Raw genomic sequence first — 23715 nt, 5'->3', positions numbered from 1 at the left:
TCGGTTTTGGACCTCGGATGCCTGTCCTTTTCTTTTTTCTTGCGCTTTTTATGAACTCCGGTCGTCGGTTGTTCCGATGGCATTATGTAGTTAAACCTTCGGCCTAAGTAATGAAAAGCAAAATCGTACCGACGCTTAATAGTGCGTTGGTTAAACCTAGCACAAAACCTACAGCTAGCAATGTCGTGGTCAGGGCCTAGGTAAGGAATACAGTAAGAATGAAAATCCTTATGAGGTATTTGCTTCCCTCAAGAAATACAATTGTTAACTTTTTCTGACATCGGTCTGGAGCAAGAAAAAAGTTTCCCCAATGGGGTACTTAACTTTATAGAAGACTTCGGATCTGAAATTCAATTTCGAAAATCTCAGGAGTCGGCCGTCCGGCACTTGCGAACTTTTACTTCGGGCACCGAGCGGCAAGAAAGACAGAAGAAAATGGCGTCGGCTGCATCTTTTATACTCCTGGCGCACTGACATCAGGGAACAGGCGATAGCAACCGACGCCGGACCAGGACTTTGGAATTCAGGCCGAATGCGGGTAGCCTGCCAGCAGGATAACCCAAGTGTAATGACTGCAACAGTGAAACACGATGAACATCAGGACACGCTGGAGGGATAGATTCCTGTCCCAGATACTTCCTATACTGTGGAATAAGCTACCCACCTAGGTCAAGCAAAGTTCTTCATTAGCACTCTTCAAGAAAAATCTTGATGAGTGGATGGGAAATAGGAAATACACCCCGGGGATCACTTCTGTGTCTCTGCTGGACAGTGGCACAGGAAAATAACTTTCTTTGGTGGTGTAAGCTATGGAACCTTGCTGACTAGGCTTATGTAGGCCCTTGGGCCGATAGCCTAGTACCTACCTATGAACCTGGAATAAATGCCCGATCTGGACTGATCTGGGGAGATGGGCTAGATGACTCGCTTCTTTAGCAGCTTTTCTATCTCAAGTGCTGCAACCTCTCTTTGTGCGGGTGGAACGTTTGGGAGGTGTTTTGGGGGAATACGTGGTAGTATGAAAGGAAAGGAATATCCTCTGGATATGATTTGTAGCACCCAATGGTCTGTTGACACAGACTCCCACGCCATTAGGTGCAGTGAAAGACTACCCCCGAATGCATCCAGATATGAGCAGTGAGGCAATTGCTCAGGGCTGCTGCGCGGGCCTGTCCAAGAAAGGTTCTCGAGACCCAAAATTCCTTGGACCCTCCCCCTCTGCCTCTGGGCCAGCGTCTATCGTAACCCCCCCTCTGCCTCTGGTGGAAGAAGAGTCCTGAGTGTCCCGGGAGTACTGATACTTTTGGAACCACATCTTCTTTTACCCTGGCTAATTCCTCGAGAAGGCTTTTTGAGGAGTGGAGAAGCGGATCCCAACGGCAGACAGCATCTTCCCATCCTTTTCACTCTGGACCAATGTGACACATACGGTCTTCCCAAAAAGAGAAGAACAATCATAAGGGGCCATTGGCAAATGGTGCCTTGAAGAGTTCCATAAATTGACATAGCCAGAGCCAGGCGTGATGCCTCATGGCAACGCTGGAACCGGCAGCCCTTGCAGCTCCTTTGGTGGCATGTGAAAGAAGGCGTATGGACGTGTTCAAAACCGCTTTGAGAGTGGCCATTCACGCTGAGAATACTTGCTTATCCACCGGTGACATGGACTCCATGGGTGACTCAGCCACCTCCTTGATCAGGTCATGCTGCAGTCAGATAATGTGGGACAATTAATTCAGCTCCCTTATACAAAAGGTAGCTGAAGCATAAACCAGCTTCCCCAGATGGTCCATTGTCCTGGACTCTCAGTCCGGAGGATGAACAGTAAAATTCTTCTGAGCCAGTTCTTTCTTGGTGGTGGTTGTCACCACCACCATAGCATCTACCAGGGATCCCTTACTCCAGCTGGTTTTATTAGAGGGGGGACTCAAAATTTTTATTAGGACACTTTGGAATAGGCTCAACAGTGTCCAGTTCCTTCCATGCTTGCGTTGTAATGAGGTCCACTAATGGATCTGCGGGAGGGGACACCCAGGAGGTAGATGGGCCCATGCCGAAAGCCTCCAGGAATACCGACTTGTCCGAAACTGGCTTTGGGGCAGACCCCCCCCCCTCTGGTGAAGGAGTTCCCTTATGTCTCCAAAGGAGACACTGTCGGGGGGTGATCTGGGAGAGCCTTCCCCTTCCTCCATATCAGTGTCTTTGGTGAGGGACTCTGGGGAGGAGTCCAGGTGCCTCCTTTTGCACATGCGTTTGCGAGGTACCTCCTCAGTGGGGCTCTCTGCGGGGAACTCGCAAACAAGGTTTTGTTCCCTAATGGGTGCTTACTGGGCCATTTCAAGCATGGGCTGTCCCTGAGAGGACAGAACGGTCAGAGCTGTACCCAGAGTTGAAGGAGTCAGGGCGGACTCTAAAGAGGAGATAGTCAGAGGCCTCGACCCACTCAAGAGGACCCTCTCCACCACGTCGAAGGTAGATGGAGAAAGTACAGTTGTGTACCTACCATAAATGCAGATGTTCGAGTGTATTCACTGTTGCAGTCATTACTCTTGGGTTATTCTGCTGGCAGGCTACCCGCAGTCAGCCAGAATTCCAAAGTCTAGGTCCGGTGTCGGTTGCTGTCACCTCTTCCCTGACGTCAGTGCGCCAGGGGTATAAAAGATGCAGCTGACGCCATTTTCTTCAGTTTTACTTGCCCCAGATGTCAGGTGCCCCCAAAAGGGTAGGCTAAATATATTATGCCAATAAACATACATGCAGTAAAGAAACATTTCCTTCATCTACAAGCAAATACACCGCATAGATTGTATAGGATAGAGAAGTACAGATAAGTTCCAGCAAAGAAAAGGGGGATGGTTGGTGGGTAGGTAACCAGGACTGCAACAGTGAATACACTTGAACATCTACATTTATGGTAGATACACAACTGTACTATGTTCATCGTGTTTCACTGTTGCAGTCATTACTCTTGGGTTGAATCCCAAAGCTGAGGAAGGGTAGCTGGGCTAAATAGGATTAGGAGAGGCTATGAGGCCCTGCAGAACTGCAGTGGCAAAGCCTGCTCTGGATTTAGAGTAAAGAGGTAAGTGGTAGTGCTTTGTAAAAGTGTGCACTGAACTCCAAGTTGCAGCTTCTAAGATGTCTTTGGTTGGTACTCCTCTGTGGAAAGCTGCTGAAGTGGCTGCTGCTCTGATAGAATGAGGCCTAATGCCCTTAGGCACTGATTTCCCATGTTGAGAATAGCAGAAATGGATGCAATGGCCTACCCATTTAGAAATAGTCTGTTTTGAGATCGCCCTTCCTTGTGATCCTGCAGCATATAACACTAAAAGTTACTCAGTCTTTCTGAAAGCTTTAGTTCTGTCCAAGTAGAAGCGTAACTGCCTGTGTATGTCCAAAGAATGCAGAATTTTCTCACCCTTGTTCTGTGGGTTTGGATAAAAGGTAGGCAAGTGAATGGTTTGGTTGAGGGCCACACTGGACACCACCTTAGGCATAAATGTTGGGTTTGTCCTCAGAGAAACCTTGTCTGGATGAAAAATGATAAAAGGTTCCACAGCCATGAGTGCGTGCAACTGCGAGACTTGTCTTGCAGAGGGTATTGCTAGGAGCAGAGCTGTTTTCCAGGATAAGAATTGTATATCCGCTGTTAAGGCAGGCTTAAAATTTATTTATTTTATTTTATTTTACATTTGTTAACCGGGGGTGTCTGTCTGAGCCGAAAAGGCCCTTTTTCAGCAGAGGCCCAGGGAGAAAAGCTCCACAAAGAAAAATTACAGACACATTTAGTTATTTAGACATGATCAGTATACACACAAATTACAGGAGACATGTTTTTACAGTGGTATGTGGCACCTAAATAGTTACAGTGGAGAGAACAAACAAAAAAATATTAATTTTAAAAATAAAGGTAATTAATAGATTTGTGGTGTACAGCTGAAATTTGGAACATAGGTAGAATACATACATAGTACACAGGTACAGTACGTACATCGTAGATTAGCCAGTGTTTGTGAGTAAGACTGAAAACTATTATCAAGTGCTCTAAATTTTGTATGTATGTGTTATCCACTTTCACTAGCCTGGGGAGCAATCATGGCACTGCCAACTTTCCTTGAGATGTTGCCTGATGAGGTCTTTAAAGGAGGCTTTGGATGATGTGTTTTGAATGCTTGTAGGGACAGAGTTACATTTTTTAGCCACTGAACTACTATACAGTGCATCTCCAAAGCTATTGTAGCTGTTTGTGACTTCTAGTAGTAGTTTGCTTGATGATCTAAGAGGCCTTTTGGCTGAGTGATGTTGTACTAGGTTTTTGAGGGCAGGACACTTATTGGGGAGGTAATAGATAGAATGACAGAGGCAGAGCTGATTGTAGGTTAGAAGGTTGGGCAGTTCAAGCAAGTGGAGCTGTCTCAAAGCAGTACAGTGACGAGTTTTATACGAGCAATTTGCAGCAAAGCAGGCAATTCTGTTATAGCAGGCTTCCATTTTGCTTAGTTCAGTTTTGTTGAGATTAGTCAGAATGGGAGATGCATATAGTAGGGTGGACAGAAGTTGGGAGCGAGCAATGGCTGATCTTGTGTTGTTGCTAAGAAATGGTTTGATACGGTAGAGCGACCCCAGTTTGGCATGTACTTTTTTAATAGTTAAGTTGAGATGACTATCAACTTTTAGGTGGGAGTCTATGGTTATTCCCAATAGCTTAGCCTGTGCCATTGGAGCAATTGGAGTAGCATTAGTGGAGTAGACAGTGAATTGGCTGTTAGTGTTTTTGTTAGAACTGGTTATAATCATAAGCTGAGTTTTCTTTGGATTAAGGATAAGTTGGGCTTTGGTAAGGTAGTTTTCAACGTCAGAGAATGCTAGTTGAGTTGTTTGCAGAAGGGTGGGAATGTTTTGTGCAGCACAGATTAAGGTAGTATCATCTGCATACTGAATTAAAGATGCATGCTGTGTGGAGGTATGGAGGTCATTTGTGAAGACTGTGAATAGTAGTGGTCCTAAGATAGAACCCTGTGGGACACCTATAGTTATGAGCAGCTGAGGAGAGAGAGAATTTTACCATTTCACAGCTTGGTACCTGTCAGTTAAGTAGCTTTGGAACCAGGTAAGAGTGGAATTTGATAGATTATATTGGTTTAGTTTGTTTAGCAGGATTTGGTGTGAGACTGTGTCAAATGCTTTGGACATATCCAAAAAAAAAAGAGTTGACACTTGTAGGCCTTCATTTCTGAGACGGTTTACTGTATCTGTGAAGCAGAGGAGGGCTGTAGTGGTACTATGGGCAGGTCTGAAACCATGCTGAGTAGGTGACAGGATGTTGCTGTCTAGGAGATAGTTTAGCATCTGGGTATGGATGCATTTTTCTACTATTTTGGCCAGGGGGAGAGTAAAGCAATGGGTCTGTAGTTATTAAGTTCAGTGGAGGTTCCGCCTTTATGTATGGGTGTAACATAGGATATTTTCTAGAGTTTGGGCACATAGTTTTCAACAACTGATCTGTTTATGAGAGTGGAGACTGGGATAGCAATAGCATCTGCTGAGAGTTTCAAGAAATAGCTGGGGAGAAGGTTGGCTGCTGCTGATGAGGTTTTTAGTTTGGAGAGCATGCTTTTGATTGAAGTGGTGGAAACTGTTTGAGGGTAAAGCTTGTATTAGTGTTATTTGTGTTGGGGGGATAGTGAGGAAGGAACTGTCCTGTGATACTAAGGATAGAATTGAGTTCACAAAGTGGGAGCTGAATTGTGTTTCGATAGGAACTTTAGTGTCAGGGGAGGTTGGTTTGGGGGTAGCCTTTTGGGTGGATTTTAGTAGCTGGTTTACATTTTTCCAAAATTTTTGTGGGCTGTGTTAATATTTAATTTGTAATGTTGTGTAGTAGGATTTTTTGTCCAGCCTAATGCATTTTTTTGCATGGTTGCGCAGTTCTTGGTACTTAGTTAGGCTTTGTGTTTCTTTGTTTTTTTGATAGTAAAGCCAGGCAGTGTCTCTGGACTTGAGGATTTGTTTGGTTTCTTTACTGAGCCAGGGGTTTGTAGAGGTTCTAACTTTGATTTTGTGCAATGGAGCGACAGTGTCTAGGTGTTGTAGAAATGTTTTGTTGAAATATGCTACAGCCTGGTCAAGTGGGAGGGTTTTTAGGGGGGTTCAGTCACAGTTAGAGTAAAGTGTTGAGGACCTCAGGAGAGAATTTTTTTGTGTTTCTAGTGGATATATAGTTAGTGGTTTTGGATATGCTTGCTCTACTACGTATAAAGTATATTATGTTGTGGTCACTTAAGGTGTCTGGGAGACTGCCTGTGTGAGGGTACAATGTGGGGTTGTTAGTTAGGAGCCATTCAAGGATGGATTCCCTTTTAGATTTTTTATCACATCTAGTTGGAATTTGGACTAGCTGCTGGTAGCCATGGAGATTTAGTAGATTACTTGGTGGTTCTGATATACAGGTGAACCAATCTAGGTTGAAGTCCCCCAGAATAAGGGTTTCTTGTGAGTATGTGGAAGAACACCAAGATAAGAAGTCTTCAAGGCTAGCAGGTGTATTACCAGGTGGAATATAGATCACAATTGTGGTGATGACCTTTTTAGGGTGAAGTTGAAGTTGTGAGATAAGTATGTCCCAATTATTGGGGGAGGGGTAGAAGGTTGGTAATTGACGGACAGTTAAGTTTGACTTGCACAGTAAGGCAGTTCCACCCCCTTTACAAAGTGGTCTGTCTTGTCTAATATTGCAGCCGGTAGGGAGAACTTCTGAGTTAGCTATGTTTTTATTTAGCCAGGTTTCTGTTAAAGCAACTATGTCTGGGAAGTAGTGTGCTATTGTGGCCTGGAGTTCACGTATTTTATTTTTGATACTTCTAATATTAATATTTAGCATTAAAAGATGGTTGGTTTTGCTGCTGTTGTTGATTTGCCCAGGGATGAAGAAAGTGGGGATGTTATGTTCTGACATTTGTGTTGGAGCAGTTTGAGTTGGACAGGATGGATTTGAGCATGGGTTGGGGTGGATATCCCCACTTATGGTGAGCCTGGAGTTAAAATGGTTATACAGATGTTGGAGTTTGGTGAGGAGTGTGAGAAAATACTGTGTTTTTTTGGAGTAGGAATGAGAGCATATGTGTGTAGTCCTGAACTGGTCCGTTGTGTAGTTCTTGAATAACTGTGGGCAGATATTATTATAATAATAAAAGGAGGCAGTGTGAGTTTTTCCAAGTCATAATTGAGGTCCCATGCCAGAATTGCTGCTCTCCTTGGAGGCCTGATGTTTTTGGCCCCTCTGAGGTACTGCCTTATTAAAGGATGAGAAAAGATAGGTGGTTCCGTATTGTAATGGGCTGAAATGGTAGAGGCATGGATCTTAACTGATGAAAAAGAAAGGCCTTAGTTCAGCATATCAGTTAGGTATTGTAAAATCTGAGGGATATTTGGTACACACGTGTCAATGCCTTGTTCCTGGTTCCAAGCACAGAATCTCTTTAATTTTTCTGCATAAGATTTTCTGGTACTGGGCCTTCTGGCCTCCAGGATAACATCCATAACAGCTTTTGAAAGAGGAGTGTTCTGAATGGCTACATTATCTTCCATGCTGCCAGATTTAAGGTCCTGAGTTGGCTGTGCAGGATCCGATTGTTTTGTTGGGTCAGCAAGTGAGACGTTTGAGGCAATACCCATGCTGGACCTTGAGACAAGCTCTTTAGGATTGGGTACCAGTGCTGGCGTGGCCAGTCTGGTGAAATCAGTATCACTTTTGGCTTCTCTTGTCTGACGTTTAGGAGTACTCTGGGAAGGAGAGGCAGTGAAGGAAAGGCATATACTGTTAGATTTTTCCAGCTGAAGGATAGGGCATCCACTCTCCATGCTTGTTTGTGATAAATCCTTGTGCAAAATATCTGCAATTGGCAGTTGTGAGGGGAGGCAAATAGATCTATGTCTGGGCATCCCCATTTCCTTGTTATCATGCTGAAGACGTGTGGATCCAGTTTCCACTCGTGGGAATCCATGAAGTTTCTTCTTAGTTCGTCTGCCAGAATATTTGTTTTTCCTGGCAGGAATTGTGCTTGCAGGTGAACTTGATAAGTCAATGCTGTGTTCCATAAGGTCATTGCTTGTCTGCAGAGGGGGTAGGAATATGTACCTCCCTGCTTGTTTATGTACCACATGACCGTAGTATTGTCTGTCTTTATCAGTAGCTGTCCTGGATGAAGTAGATCCTTGAAAGCTGTCAGGGCATTCTGAACAGCTAGCATCTCTTTTTGATTGATGTGAAGATGCATCTGGCTTGCAGGCCATGCACCCTGAATACATTTTCCTGCCATATGGGCCCCCAGGCATAATCTGATGCATCCGTTGTCAGTGTCTGTCTGGATGTGGGTAAACTGAATGGCAGACCCTGGTTGTGTTGAGAGGCCTCTGCCCACCATCGAAACTCCTGTTGCAGGCAGGGAATGAGTGTAATTACTGTCCCCAGGCTGTGGCAATGCTGAGTCCAAACACTTTTTAGATACCATTGTAGTTTCCTCATATGCAGTCTGGCATATTGAATTAGTAGAATGCAGGATGCCATGAAACCCAAGGCCTGCAGGATTTTCCTTGCTGATAACTGGGTCTTTGTTGCCAATTTTTTGAAGTAAGAAGTCAGTTGTTTTTGTTTGTCTGATGTGAGATAAGCCATCTGGGCAGTTGTATTTAAGCTTGCACCCAGGAATATTATCTCTTGAGAGGGCACTAGTTTTGATTTATTTTCGTTTACTGTGTACCCTAGGCCAATTAGTAATCTTTTTACAAACGCCAGATGCTTTAGAAGAATGTCTTTGTTCTCTGCTTGAATAAGCAGTCATCCAAGTAGGGATATATTTGAAATCCTCTTTGTCTGCAAAATGCAATTACTGGTGCCAGACATTTTGTGAAGACCACGGGCGAAGTAGATAAGCCAAAGGGCAGTGCAGAGAATTGGTAGTGCATTGAGCCAGGTATGAATCTGTGGTATCTTCTGCAAGATTGTCTGATTGGGACATGCAGGTATACCTCTTTTAGGTCCAAAGTTACGAGCCAAGCCTTCTCGCCCAGCATGGGCAGTAGCTGCTGTAGAGTCAACATCTTGAATTTTGTAACTTCCAGAAACTTATTTAGTATAGACAGGTCCAGTATTGGTCTCCAGGTTTTGTCCTTTGTGGGCACTAAGAAAAGTCTGGAGTAAAATCCTTGCCCCTGCTCTTGTTGTGGTACTTGTTGAATGGCCCTCATGTCCATGATGGTTGTAATTTGCTTTTGTGCCTCTGCCCATTTATTGTGTGGCAGGTCTGGCATACCTTTTGACCTTGATAGGGTGTGAAAACGGAACCTCTAGCCTTGGGACACTATGTTCAAGACCCATTTGTCTTGGGTGACCATTTGCCAATTTGATGAAAAAAGTGCTAGTTTTCCCCCTAAGGGGGCTGCCAAGAGAAAAGTGCTTGGATCTGGCAGAGGAAAGTCATTGGGACTGTTTCCTGTAAGGTTGTGATTTGTCTTCTCCGCTTTTGGAGGTAGGAGCACCCCATTGTTTAGGCCTGTATGAGCCTTGGGGCTGAGATCTGCCTCTGGGATGCCTGTATCTGCCTCTTTGAGGTGTGTCTGACACTGGAAAGGACCAATTTTTAGAAGGCCATTTCCTGCTAAATCTGGGTGGCTGTACCTGTAAGAAATCCTTAACTGTCTGCATGGATTTTGCTTTATCCTCCATTTTTTTCAACACCTCTTCTGCTTTAGTACCAAACAAAGTATCATGCTGTAATGGGGCATCTAATAATTTTGCTTTAACATGATCAGGCAGATTCTGTTCCTTTAACCAAGCATGCCTTCTAATAACAGAACCTGTAACAGCGGCCCTGCAAGAGGCCTCCAGTGAATCATAACCACATTGCAAAGTATGCTTTCCCACTTGTTCAGTTGCATGCAATAAATCCTGCATTTCCTTGTTCTCTGAACATTCAGTATTTGTCAACAATTTCTGTTTTAAGCAGTGACATTAAATATTGCTGATATTTAAGCATATGAAACTGACAATTTAAAGCCTTTACAGCCAAGGTAGCAGAAGTGTAAACTTTTTCCCCTCATCTATCCAGAGCCCTAGAATCCCTATCAGAGGGGACAGGGTTTTTTGCAGTGAAAGCCTTGACCCCTTTGGGACCCTGAGATATAGTTTCTGGGTCAGCAGCGGGGTTTTTATATAGGAATTTATGAGAATCCGGGATCCTGTAGTATCTGTCTGGCTTAGCAGGTGCAGGGGGTAAAGAGTCAGGGGACAGGCCGGACTCTGAAAATACATCATCTACAATGTCTAGAACAGGTGGAATAGCAACGGGTCTGTGCTGAGGAAGTAGCAGAAAGTCTCTGAGCCTTTTCTTAGTGGAAATGTTCCCTCATGGTATGCAGGGTTTCCCCGAAAGAATAATCCTCAGGAGGAGAGGCTGAAGGAATGGATTCTTCAGCATCAGAGTCCTCATAGGGAAGCATGGAATAATCCTGTTCAGAAGAGGAATCAGAGGAAATAGAAACCTGATCAGAAGAATCATATTCAGTCTCTTGCCTAGGCCTCTTAAGAGGGGGATGGGAACCCCCTGATCAAAGTAATTAGGTCTATGGCCATTTTAAGCATCTGCTTTTTAGGCATGGAAGTCTGAGTAGGAGAATGCTGTACTTGTTTCTTTGTCTTTAGAGCTGCTTTAGTCTGTCTTTGAAGCTGAAGATGGCTTAACATATAGCTGTGTAGATCTGAAGACACCTTCAGAAGCTGATGCCTGCTCAGCAGCTCCGGACCCATCTGAGCGAATGATTTCCGAGTGTCCAGTACCTTGAGTATCCAGAGGCCCAGTCGGCTCCATGTGGGAGTCAGATGCGGCCTGTGGCTCTGAGGTAGCGGGCGCCAGGGGCTGCAAAAGCGCCTCACTGAGAACCGGCGAACTGGCGACTGGCCTAACGGAGGCCTCGTTGTCGGTTTTGGACCTCGGATGCCTATCCTTTTCCTTGTCCTTGCATTTTTTGTAAACTCCGGTCGTCGGCTGTTCCAACGGCATTATATAATTAAATCTTCGGCCAAAGTAATGAAATGCAAATCGAACCGACGCTTAATAGTGCGTTGGTTAAATCTAGCACAAAACCGAGAGCTAGCAACTTTGTGATCAGGGCCTAGGCAAGGAATACAATAAGAGTGAAAATCCTTATGAGGCATTTGCTTCCCACAAGAAATACAATTGTTAACTTTTTCTGACATCGGTCTGGAGCAAGAAAAAAGTTTCCCCAACGAGGTACTTAGCTTTAATGAAGACTTCGGTTCTGAAATTCGGATTTGAAAATCTCAGGAGTCGGCCGACCGGCACTTGCGAACTGCTTTTGCTTCGGGCACCGCGCGGCAAGAAAGACTAAGAAAATGGCGTCGGCTGTATCTTTTATACCCCTGACGCACTGACGTCAGGGAAGAGGCGACAGCAACAAAAGCCGGACCTAGACTTTGGAATTCTGGCTGACTGTGGGTAGCCTGCCAGCAGGATAACCCAAGAGTAATGACTGCAACAGTGAAACACGATGAACATCGGACACCCTGAGAGACAAGCAATGGAGCCACTCTCCTTGGATCCGACAGGAGTCCGAGCAGAGTCCACAGGCACTGAGACGGAGGCTGTGCTCCAACAAACCTTGAGCCGACAGAACCCCCTCAGATCCGATGGTGAGACTACGGCTCTGAGAGTTCAAATCCAACAGAGATGGAACCAAACGCTCAGGGCCATGGCCGGTGTCAAGGTATTAAGTACCGTCGGCGCTGGCCCTCTGACTCAGAGCTCTCGGATCCAAGGACTCCAAAACCAAGGGCTGGACTGGAGAAGGAGCGATGGGGACAAATAAGGGCTGTGAGCTCCCTGCTCTGGAGGAAGAGGGGGCTGGTAAGACTCCCATCTGGATCTGGGTATGGATAAACTTCCGCATCATCCTGTCCATCACCGATTCACTCAAGCTACAGGTGGAACGGGATGAGGAAGCCACCGACACTGGCCGAGAGTGATGGTGAGGGGAGGCTCTAGAGGAAGGCTGTGACACTGTCGGCTCTGGTGAAAACCTCAGAACAGAGCCAAGGGGTACTGGACCTAGGTGGAGTTCTGGATTTAGCTGGCAGCCCTGACTGAGCCGAGCGGTCAGGGGACTGCTTATTGGGCCTGTCCTTATGTCGCTTGTCCGGGTCCAAAGGCCTTGAAACGGGGGATTGAGCACTGGAGGCCTGAGAAGTTACGGTAGCACTACCGCAGAAGAAGAAGAAGCAGGGATGTCCGTCCCTGATGCCAGAAGGAGGCCCTTCATCATCAATTTAGTCCTCCGGTCCTTGAGGGCTCTAGGGTTGAAACCTGCACAGACAGTGCAGGTCGCGTCAAGGTGGACCGTGCCTAAGCAGACAACGCACAGAGTGTGGCCATCAGCAGGACAGAGCTTGTGGCCACACTATGGGCATTTCCTGAAGACAGGCCTGGGAAACTCAGCCATGTCTAGGAAGGCCCTGCACACGTGCGTAGACACACACACACTAACATGCTAAATGGATTGGAAAACAGGGAACACAAAATGCTAACAACTACTTTTTTTTTTTTTTTTGACGACCAACACAAGTATAAAGGGAGTTTAGGGAAAATTATCTAAGGGAACCCTGACTAGAAAAAAGCAGAAAACACTCACCAAAAACCACCAAATGCCTGGAACTCGAGACCACAAAGCTGGGCTTGGAAAGCAGCAAACGAGATCTGAGGGAAGGAAGGAGATGGAGGGGTATTATGGGTAAGGGGAGGAGCTTGGATCAGAAGCTGGTGAAGCAGGCGTCTCGGATCCGATCCAGATCCGAATAACCACAGGTTGATGACCAAATGAAGTCAACCACTTTTACATTTGTAGTTTTGCTATTGAGCAATTATAGTTCCACGGTCTCAGACAGACCAGAAAATTATCTATTTGCTTGCTGCTGAACAGAAGGAAATTACAAACAGGTTTGCGTCAAATCACTTCTGCAAGGTAGCCTGTAAAAGGGATGACAATCTAGCTAAGTCTAAAAAAGGTGTCATGTACACATGACAGCACAATGCCTAATACAGATAAACCATAGCCTAGATGTATACACAATATGCAGTTTTCTAGTACAGATTTTGGCAATGATGTTTGCACATGTATTATTACTATACAACTGGTTAAATGCAGGCATTACACATACAGATGCATTAGTAACATGCAACACTGAAAAAGCAATTGTACGTCTACCTGTGCGGGTACAATTAGAAATCAGAGGGAGGCTGGGTTGAATGCAGACACAGTAAAGGCAATTGCTATCAGTATGGTCCTGTAAACCTGTATCTTCACTATCTAGCAGATGATTTGAATCTGAGCGGTTTGAAGCTAAAAGTTCTGTTATACTGATCTGTTGTCTAAACCCCTGGAATGGCCTTCTGCCAGAATCACCAGAACCTGAAGATTTAAAATAAAACATCTTAAGTACATTCAATTACACATTTAATTAAAGTACACAAACATGTCAGCATTTAGTAAAAAGTCACTTTTCAAGCTGCCAATATCAAGACACTGAACAGTCCATTACAATCTTTTAAAGACAGGTTACAAAATAGTACAAAAGTTCAACTGTGTAAGAGCATACCATAGCAATACATATTTGTGTAGATTGCGGTTGCAATAGTCCTGACTACTGGAACTTCTGCCACTGAGTTCCAGTCATCCAGTCGGACATCAAGAACTCAGAACCGATCCTCTTCCAGGAGTGACAGATGCCCCTCAGGATATCAAAAAAGTGGACATTTGTCCATGCTATATTACAGTGTCCTTGCCAAGTGAATTAGACTATGATCTGTGAAAGGTTTGCATAAAGTTACAAGGGACAAGACAGTATAACAGAAGGACACCCTTATCCACTGAAGAAAGGGGTGGTGGTGTGAAACAGGGCTTCCCAATTACTACTCATTTCTTAGTGGGGTCAAGCCCTGGGAAGGGGAAAAACTAAGCAGAGGGTACTCCATCTCAGACCATGATGCCCACTGAAGGAGTAAGACCGCAACAGAGATATACCTGAAGGATTACTATTATGGTAGGTTCTTATACCACTGCATTACATTACTTGTTCAAGTCAGAGTTGCAGTAGTTCTGACCACTGAGATTACTACCAGAGCTTTAGCATGAATGAGAGTTTAGCTTGAAAGGAGTTGTTGGGTTGTAGCACACCTTGTAATAAAGTTAGAGTTGTTATCATAGAGGTGATGTCCAATTTGAAATGCTCTGAAAAGGTGTACAGACGCCTACGTATCTGCTTACAAAATGGCCCATGTTTGTCTTTCTTAAGCAGTGACAACAGCGGATGTGACCCTAGTATTATAAGCCTTAACTCAGCCTAACAGTTTCTTAACCAACGAAAAGTAGCAGAAACAGATGCATTATGCTAGCCACTTACATACAGTTTGTTTTGACACTGCCTGTCCCTCCATTTCTGAAGCAAAGGAAACATCAACTGATTAGAACTTCCAGTCATGGTTACTCTGTTCAAATAATAACCTAGCTACCTGTGTTCATCCAAGAAATGCAATATTCTTTCTCCTTTGTTTTGTGGGTTGGGGAATAGACAGACAGCTGGATAGCTTGGTTGATTAAAAATTCTATCACCACCTTAACCATGAAGGAGAGATCTGTCCTCATATACACTGCTGCTTGCGCACTGATGCTTGATGTTTTGAAACTCTATAGCTACCAACAAGACAGTTTTCCCAAGACAGAAATTTAATCAGGGCAGTGGTTGCAAATTCAAAGGGTATTTGGGGTGAGTTTTAAAAGGCGTAATTCAGATTCCAAGGCCGAGCAATCCTCTTTGGTTGTGATGCTGTAAAGTGCAATTCACCCTTTAGGAAATGTCTGACAAGTAGAAGGCTTGACTCTGTAGAAAGCAATTACTGTCTTCAGGCATGCTGAAAAAAACCCTGAGAGCAAGTAGCTAACTAAAACACAAACTTGATAGTGGGACCCCTTAGCTTCAAACCTAAGAAAGGACCTGTGGATAAGAATGTGAAGATAGGCATACTTGAGATCCAAGATACCCATCAGTGCCTAAAGAAACAAAACGTGTAACAAGGGATGAATGGTTAATATCTTGAATTCTGGAATCTTGAGGAATGTACTGAGTTTTGAGAGATCTAGAATGGATTTCCAAGGGCCTTTCTTTCTGGGGGCAAGAAAATATCTTGACAAACTCTTCTGGTTAGTTCTCTTACTGGTACCAGCTCTATGACCCTGAGTTTCAGGAGGTATTAAAGAATGAAAGGAAAGCAACTGGGTGCCCTTGATATTTTGGTATGGGACAAGTCCCTACCTTCTTCGGAATTTCTGTAACATGTAAACTGCAATCCAAGGAAATAACTTGCAAGACCAATATCATGTGCGATTGTTTCCCACTTTGAGAGACGCTCTTTTTCCAGCAACCTAGTTTTGTATGGGACAGCATGGCAGGGGGGCTGGGGTATGGAGGACTGGAAGAGGGAGGAGGTTAAAGCAGTCATAGTTGATCCCTGGTAGCAGGAGACACATTAGGTCTCCCAGCTTTCACTGTTTTCTCCCTACCACTTTCTTTTACTGTTCCTTTTAACTATTTGCTGGCTTACCCTTACTCTGCCTGCAATAGTAAGAACCTGGTTTGAAAGGGTAATTTGTCAAACCTTAGCACGAGAGGGTTGAAAAAGCTGTTTAAAACCATGTATGACCCTTTTCTTCATTTTTTCTAAACACTTCATTAGTATGGCTCTTAAAAAGCATCCCCTTGTCTAAGGGTACATTTAGATGCTGCACTATGACATCCTTTGGCAGCAGATGGACCCTCAGCCAGGCATGCCTTCTAATTAAAAAAGCTGAAGTACATCCCCAGCAACACAGACAAACTCAATAGAGGGTTTTGTCATCTGACTGGCTGTCTGGCTGAACACTTTGTCCAAAGAGATTCCACTCTGTGAATGTTCCCAGCATAACAACAATCAAGGACCACAGCACACTACTACTTAACAAGCAGCACTAACTTCATCAAGATACCAGAGAAATATAAAACATAAAGTAAATCCAAAAGGGACAGCTCAGAAGCACCTTGACTGGATACCTTAATTTAGCAATTTGTTCCTCTTGGGACAAAGCCGCCTAGCTTCCTAGGACCCCCGACAAGGTTATACTTGATAAGAGTTCCTGACACCACAGGTGACTTTCAGCCACAATGCTGTTCAAAGAGATTCCACTCTGTGGTTGAACTTAGCAGGAACAACAGTCATGGACCAAAACACCCTGCTACTTAAAAATCAGCACAAACGTTGTAGGGTGAAAAAAGCAATGTTACAGCAAATGCATTTGGATAGAGAGATTTTAAGGTGTGAAGCCAAGAAAATGTATTAAAAAGGCTCTCTTGACTATCATCTAAAAGAATCATCAGACTATCAGACAACATAAGCAATTCCGGCAGAGAGAATGAAAGTCCTGAGGGGCAGGTGTCCTTTGTGGGCAAATGGAACTGACATCCAGCCCAAGCAATTCCATTACAGGCCTGTGAAGCATCAGTTAAAACTTTGAATCCCACTAGCTTCCTTCAGACTGGACAAAACAGGCAGAGATCCCAACAGAAGCAAAACTGAGCATGTGCCAGTCAAGTTTTCACTAGAACCAAAGTGGTCTCTGAGGCCCTTAGACTTCTATTCTCTGGTTCCTTAATCAGCACTTTCTTTGGCTGCTCTGTTTTGTTTAGTCTTACAGATTAAAGACCATTGGCAAAGGGTGCATCAGGTGAGGAGGTGACCTAAACCAAGGCCTCTCACTTCTTCTGCTTAAAATAGGTACCAAGGTTACTGGCCCTATCTGACAAAGTCCACTATCTAAAAGAGGCACAATGATCAGAGAGAGACACCTGATGTTCCCTCACTCAAACAACAGAAAAGTACAGTTGTGTACACTTACCATAAATGTAGATGTTCAAGTGTATTCACTGTTACAGTCATTACATTTGGGCAATCTGCTGGCAGGTTGCCCTCAGTCGGCCTGATTAACAAAGTCTTGGGTCTTGTGTCAGTTACTGTCCCTTCTTCCATGACGTCAGGTCGTCAGGGGTACAAAACAAGCAGCCAATGCCATTACATCAGATTTTCTTGTCCCAAATGTCAGGTGCCCTCCCAAATGGGGAGTAAATAAAATTAAAAACACAAATATATACCTCCAACCAAAAGCAAATACACCAAACAGGATTTTAAGCATAGTAAAAGAAAGTAGAGGAGTCAGAGCAAAACAGGGGGCTGGAGGGAGGGTAACCAGGACTGCAACAGTGAATATACTCGAACATCTACATTTATGGTAAGTGTACACACATGTACTATGTTCTTCGTGTTTCACTGTTGCAGTCATTTCATTTGCGTAGACTTCCAAAGCTATGGTTGGGAGGAGGAATTTATACAGCATTAGGACCAGCTATAAGGCCCTGCAAGACAGAAGTGGCACAGCCAGCTCTGGATTTAGAGAAAATTGGTAAATGATAATGCTTGGTGAAATTATGTACAGAACTCCAGGTAGCAGCTTCTAGAATATCCCTGGTAGGAACACCTCTGAGAAAAGCTGCAGAAGTAGATGAAGCCCTGGTGGAGTGAGATCTGATCCCCTGGGGGATATGTTTTCCATGGTGTTTATAGCAGAAATGAATACAATGGCTTATCCATTTAGAAATGGCTTGTTTTGAAATAGCCTTCCCCTCTGCCCCAGCAGCAACTGCTACTAGCAATTGTTCAGATTTTCTTCGAAGTTTAGTTCTGTCCAAGTAGAATCTAAGTTGTCTGTGCACGTCCAAAGAATGCAGAATCCGTTCCCCTTTGTTCTGTGGATTGGGAAAGAAGATTGGCAAATGAATGGACTGATTAAGAGCCACACTGGAAACCACCTTGGGCATGAAGGAAGGATTGGTCCTCAGAGATACCCTGTCCACATGAAAGATGATGAAAGGCTCCACTGCCATAAGGGACTGTAATTCAGATATCCTTCAAGCTGAAGTGATTGCTAAAAGGAAAGCTGTTTTCCAAGAAAGAAATTTTAAGTCTGCAGTAGCAGCTGGCTCGAAAGGAGTGAGTTTCTCCAAAACAAAGTTAAGGTCCCAGGCAGGGGTAGGAGCTCTCCTGGGTGGTCTCAAGTTCTTTGCCCCTCTGAGATACTGCTTGAGTAGGGGATGAGAGAAGAGGGAGGTACTGTGTTACAGTGAGCTGAAACAGCTGAACCATGGATTTTAATAGAGGAAAAAGACAGGCCCTTGTGAAGCATCTCAGTTAAGTATTACAAAATCTGAGGTAAATTGGGCGCTGCTGTGCTCTTCCCTAAAGAATGGTTCCAGGCACAGAATCTTTTCCATTTGTCAGCATAAGCCTTTCTAGTACTAGGTCTTTTCGCCTCCAAGATGACATCCATCACAGGTTTGCTGAGGGATGCTAAGGGTGAATTTAAGTGATCAGCCAGGCTGCAAGGTTCAATGTTAGAAGCTGAGGGTGCAGAATTTGGTTCTCCTGCTGAGACAGTAAAGAAGGTGTCTGCGGCAGGTGCCATGGAGACATTTGTGACAGTGCGCAGGAGTGGGTACCAGTGCTGGCGTGGCCAGTCTGGAGCAATCAAAATCATTCTTGGTTTGTCCTGTTTGACTTTTAGCAGAACTTTGGAGAACAGAGGCAGAGGGGGAAAGGCGTAGACTGATAGGTTTTTCCAGCTGAAGGACAGAGCATCCACTTTCCATGCTTCTTCGTGGGGAGTCCTTGTGCAAAACTTGTCCAACTGGTAGTTCTGGGGGGAGGCAAATAGATCTATGTCTGGGCTCCCCCATTTGCTTGTCAACATGTTAAAAATCCGTGGTTCCAGTTTCCACTCGTATGGGTCCATGAGATTTCTGCTTAGTCCGTCTGCCAGTGTATTCAATTTTCCTGGCAGGAATTGAGCTTGTAGGTGCACTTGGTAGCTCAAGGCTGTGTTCCACAATGCCATGGCTAGTCTGCAGAGGGGGTAGGAATGTGTACCCCCCCTGCTTGTTTATGTACCACATAACCGTGGTGTTGTCCGTCTTTACTATTAGTTGTCCTGGAAGAATGTAGTCCTTGAAGGCTGTCAGAGCATTCTGTACAGCTAACATTTCTTTTTGATTGATATGTAGGTGCATTTGATTTGGGTTCCATTTGCCCTAAATGCACTTCCCTGCCAGGTGAGCCCCCCATGCATAATTTGATGCATTTGCAGTTAGGGTTTGGGCGGTAGGGGGTAGTGTGAATGGCAGTCCCTTGTTTTGGTAGCAGGCCTCTGCCCACCATAGGAACTCCAGATGTAGGCAAGGTATGATAGGAATCATTGTTTCCAGGCTGTGACAATGCTGACTCCATAGACTTTTTAAGTATCACTGTAGTTTCCTCATATGCAGTCTTGCATATGGAATTAGAGGAATGCAGGAGGCCATGAACCCCAAGGCTTGCAGTATTTGTCTTGCTGACAGCAGGGTTTTTGTGGCCACTTGTTTGAAGTAAGTTACCAACTGAATTTGCTTCTCTGGCGTGAGGAAACCCATCTGGGCAGATGTATTCAAGCTTGCACCCAGGAATGTAATCTGTTGAGAGGGTACCAGTTGTGATTTCTTTCCGTTTATGGTGTACCCCAGACAAGTTAGAACCTTTTTTACAAATGCCGGATGATTTAGAAGTATGCCCTGGTTTTCTGCCTGAATTAGACAATCGTCCAGATATGGATATATTTGAATATTTCTTTGCTTGCAAAATGCAATTACTGGAGCCAGGCACTTTGTGAATACCCTGGGTGCAGTAGACGAGCCAAAGGGCAGTGCAGAGAACCGATAATGCAAGTAGCCTGCTTTGAAGCGTAGGTATCTTCTGCAAGATTCCCTGACTGGGATATGCAGGTATGCTTCTTTTAAATCTAGAGTTGCCAACAAGGCATCTTTGCCTAGCATAGGAAGTAACTGGTGAAGAGTCAGCATCTTGAATTTTGGAATGTCCAGAAAGGTGTTTCGAGTAGACAGGTCCAGAACTGAACGCCATGATTTGTCTTTTCTGGGTACCAGGAAAAGCCTTTTCTCTTTTCCTCTTCTGGTACTGGTTGAATAGCCCCCATGCTTAAGAGGGAAAGTACTTGTTTTTGAGCCTCTGCCCACTGATTTGGGAGCAGGTCTGGCCACCCGTTTGGTGTTGGCAAGGTGTGGAAATGAAATCTGTATCCATGGACACTATATTTAAAACCCATTTGTCCTGGGTTATGAGTTCCTAGTTTTTTGCATGAAGAGCAATCTTTCCCCCTAAAGGGGCGGCTAAAAGGTAAGTGCTTGGTAATTTTAAAGGAAAGTCATTGAGACTGTTTACCATAGGGGGATGTCCTGTTATTTCCAGATTTGGAAGTGGAGGCCCCCCATTGCTTAGTTCTGAGAGTCCCCTGGGACTGAAACCTGGTGTTTTTGGAGTGTCTGGGTTTGGCTTGAGAGGATCTGGAAGGAGCTGGAAAGGACCAGTTCTTAGTAGGCCAGTGCCTACTAAATCTTGGAGGTTGCACTTGTAAGAAATCTTTTACAGTTTGCATAGATTTAGCTTTATCTTCCATCGTTTTTAGAACTTCTTCAGCCTTATTGCCAAACAGGCGGTCCTAATTTAAAGGAGCATCCAACAATTTCGCTTTAACATGATCGGGCAGAGATTGCTCCTTAAGCCAAGCATGCCTTCTAAGCACAGATCCAGTAACAGCAGCCCTGCAGGAGGCCTCTAAAGAATCAAAACCACATTGCAAAGTATGTTTTCCAACTTGTTCAGCAGAATGCAATAAATCCTGTAAATCTTTATTTTCCACACAGTCAGAAATCAACATAATTTTCTGTTTAAGCAGTCCAATAATATGTTGTTGATATTTTAACATAGGAAATTAGCAGTTTAAAGCCCTGACTGCCAAGGTTGCAGAAGTCTAAACCTTTTTACCCCATCTATCCAGAGTCCTGGAGCCTCTACCAGAAGGGGTAGGATTTTTAGCAGTAGAAGCCTTAATGCCTTTGGGCCCCTAAGAAATGGTTTCTGGGTCTGCAACAGGATTTTTGAAAAGGAACTTGTGGGACTCAGGAACACTGTAGTATCTGTCAGGTTTACTAGGAGCCGGAGGCAGGGAATCAGGGGCCATAATGGATTCCGAAAACACATCATCAACAATGTCTAGTACAGGAGGTATAGCCAAAGGCCTATGCTGAGGTAGAAGAAGGAAATCCCTAAGCCTCTTTTCTGAATCAGAAAATTCCTGACTTTCCCAGTGGAAATCCTCCCTTAAAGTATGTAAAGTTTATCCAAAAGAAAAGTCCTCAGGGGGGGAAGCAGAGGGAATGGAATCCTCTGCATCAGAATACTCATAAGTAGGTATGGACAAATCCATGTCATTAGAAGAGTCAGAAGAAACAGATTCCTGATCAGAAGATTCATAGTCAAGCTCAGCCCTAGGCCTCTTAGAAGGGGGGGTTGACTACCCCTAATTAGAGTAATTAGATCTTCAGCCATTTTGATCATTTGTTTTTTAGGCATAAGGGCCTGAACATGTGGCCTGGGCATCAGTTTATTAGACATAGATCGAGATTTAGGCCTTAGTATTGAAGGTGGAGTCGGTTTAATATGCAAGTCTGTAGGCCTGAATACACCCTCAGAAGCCGGTGCCTGCACAGCGGCTCCGGACCCATTCAAGGAAGAGACATCCGCGGGTTCCATAAGTGAAGCATCTTGTGGCATACCGGACTCCGAATGGGTCTCAGTAGAGGCCTGCGAATCAGAAGTAGCAGGTATCAGGGACTGCGAAAGCGCCTCACTGAGTACCAGCGAACTGGCGACTGGCTTAGGAGAAGCATCGTCGGCAGTTTTGGACCTCGGCTGCCTGTCTCTGTCTTTATCTTTGCGTTTTTTCGAAATCCTGGTAGTCGGATGGCTAACCGATATTTCTGGTGCGCTGATAAATAAAGCACAAAACTGACAGCAAGGTACATCGTGGTCAGGGCCTAGGCAAGGAATACAGTACAAATGAAAACCTTTATGAGGTATTTGCTTTCCACAAGTAATGCAATTATTAACTTTTACTGACATCGGTAAGGAGCAAGAAAAAGTTTCCCCAATGGGGTACTTAGCTTTAAGTTGAAGACTTCGGTTCTGAAACTCGAAAACGAAAATTTCAGGAGTCAGCCAACTGGCACTTGCGAACTGCTTCTGCTTCGGGCACTGCATGGCAAGAAAGTCTGACGTAATGGTGCTGGCTGCATGTTTTATACCCCTGACGACCTGACATCATCAAGGAAGAAGGGAAAGCAACCGATGCAGGACCCAATACTTTGTTAATCAGGCCGACTGAGGGCAACCTGCCACCAGATTACCCAAATGTAATGACTGCAACAGTGAAACATGAAGAACATCAGTGTGAGTGGAAATCTTTATTCGGAATCAGCCTTTTGCAAGCATATTTGACAGAATGATTTCCATGGTTGTCATGGCCCTCAGAAAATCCAAACTGTTTACTTTCTAAGAAAATAACTTTCTTAAAATCAAAATCCAGTACGAGCAAGCTATTAAATTGTTCTCTGGAAGTTGCATGGAAGGCATCTGATGGGCAGGAGGGACTGACAAATAATTGCTTCCTGCAGCACAGAAGAACAATCACAGTGTGACCAGCTCCTCCTTTTTAAAATGCACATCTGACCAATGACTGGGGAGAAGGCGGCGCTATGCTCAAAGGAAGCAGTCACAAATGCTTTGAAAATTATAATGGAAAAACACACTTCTGCATTTAGCAGTTTCCATGGATAAAAAGTAACACAGCCAGCAAACTCTAAAAAGATCAACAGCTGCTCTAACTAAAAGCCACTCAGTTTCTAGCCATGCAAAGAAAAACAAGGGATGAATGGATCAACCTAAGGACAATTCAAGAGAAACTATGGGTTAATCCTACGAGGCACAAAATCCCAATGAAATATCAGATATGGCTACCTCTAAATATCTGATGAAGTTGAGAGATCCTGAGAGCAGAGGCAATGGCTACAAACAAAATTACTGTCAAACAGTTGAACTTCTAAACCACCAAACTAGCTGTTTTATACAAGAGAAGAGAAGGTTCCTCCATGGAAGTATAAAACCTAATAATATCAGTTCTTACACTTTGAAAATTAGAGTGTGATCCCAGTAAAAGAAAACAACAGATACTGAAACCTGCTGCTACAACTTTTTCACATAAACAGATGTGAGGGATGTGAGGGCTGTGCCCCCCCCCCCACCTGCCACACACTGCTTTTTTATATACTAAATAAGAGAGATTTGTGCCTCAGAGAAGAGGGAATACTCCTAGATAACAATTTCAAAATTTTCATATAAGCCATTTAAGGAACTCCCATGACCATATGATGAAGGACTCCGGTCTTGTCCTCTACTACACTACAACAGAGAGCTAGAGCTGATACATGCATCACATACGTGGAGTAATCCAAAATCAAACTCATTCAAGTGACTGAAATAAGTCAGAAGCACCGTCACAGTGATCAAATGGGTTGGCACAGGATGTCTACATGAGGAACTTCTTTTCACTCGGCAGAGCACATCTGCTGGATGACAGACTGGGAGCTTAAGTCACTTCCAGCATGCCTAACAACAAGTCTAG

At 44.3% G+C, this 23715-nt stretch overlaps 1 protein-coding gene across 1 annotated transcript in view; it reads right to left on the bottom strand.

Moving 5' to 3' along the window:
• Nucleotides 1–23715, bottom strand: part of RICTOR (RPTOR independent companion of MTOR complex 2) — a 3179211-nt gene that overhangs the window by 399289 nt on the left and 2756207 nt on the right. The window contains exon 34 of the mRNA XM_044069875.1: nt 13273–13476. Within this exon, the coding sequence (XP_043925810.1) occupies nt 13273–13476 (204 nt within the window). The remainder of the gene's footprint in view (nt 1–13272; nt 13477–23715) is intronic.

This window comes from Protopterus annectens, chromosome 1.part0, assembly GCF_019279795.1.
Source record: "Protopterus annectens isolate FY-2018-M chromosome 1.part0, PAN1.0, whole genome shotgun sequence".
In the NCBI taxonomy this organism is placed as follows: Eukaryota; Metazoa; Chordata; order Ceratodontiformes; family Protopteridae; genus Protopterus; species Protopterus annectens.
The sequence above is the reverse complement of the archived record's forward strand: the minus strand, read 5'-3'. Positions and strand labels throughout refer to the sequence as shown.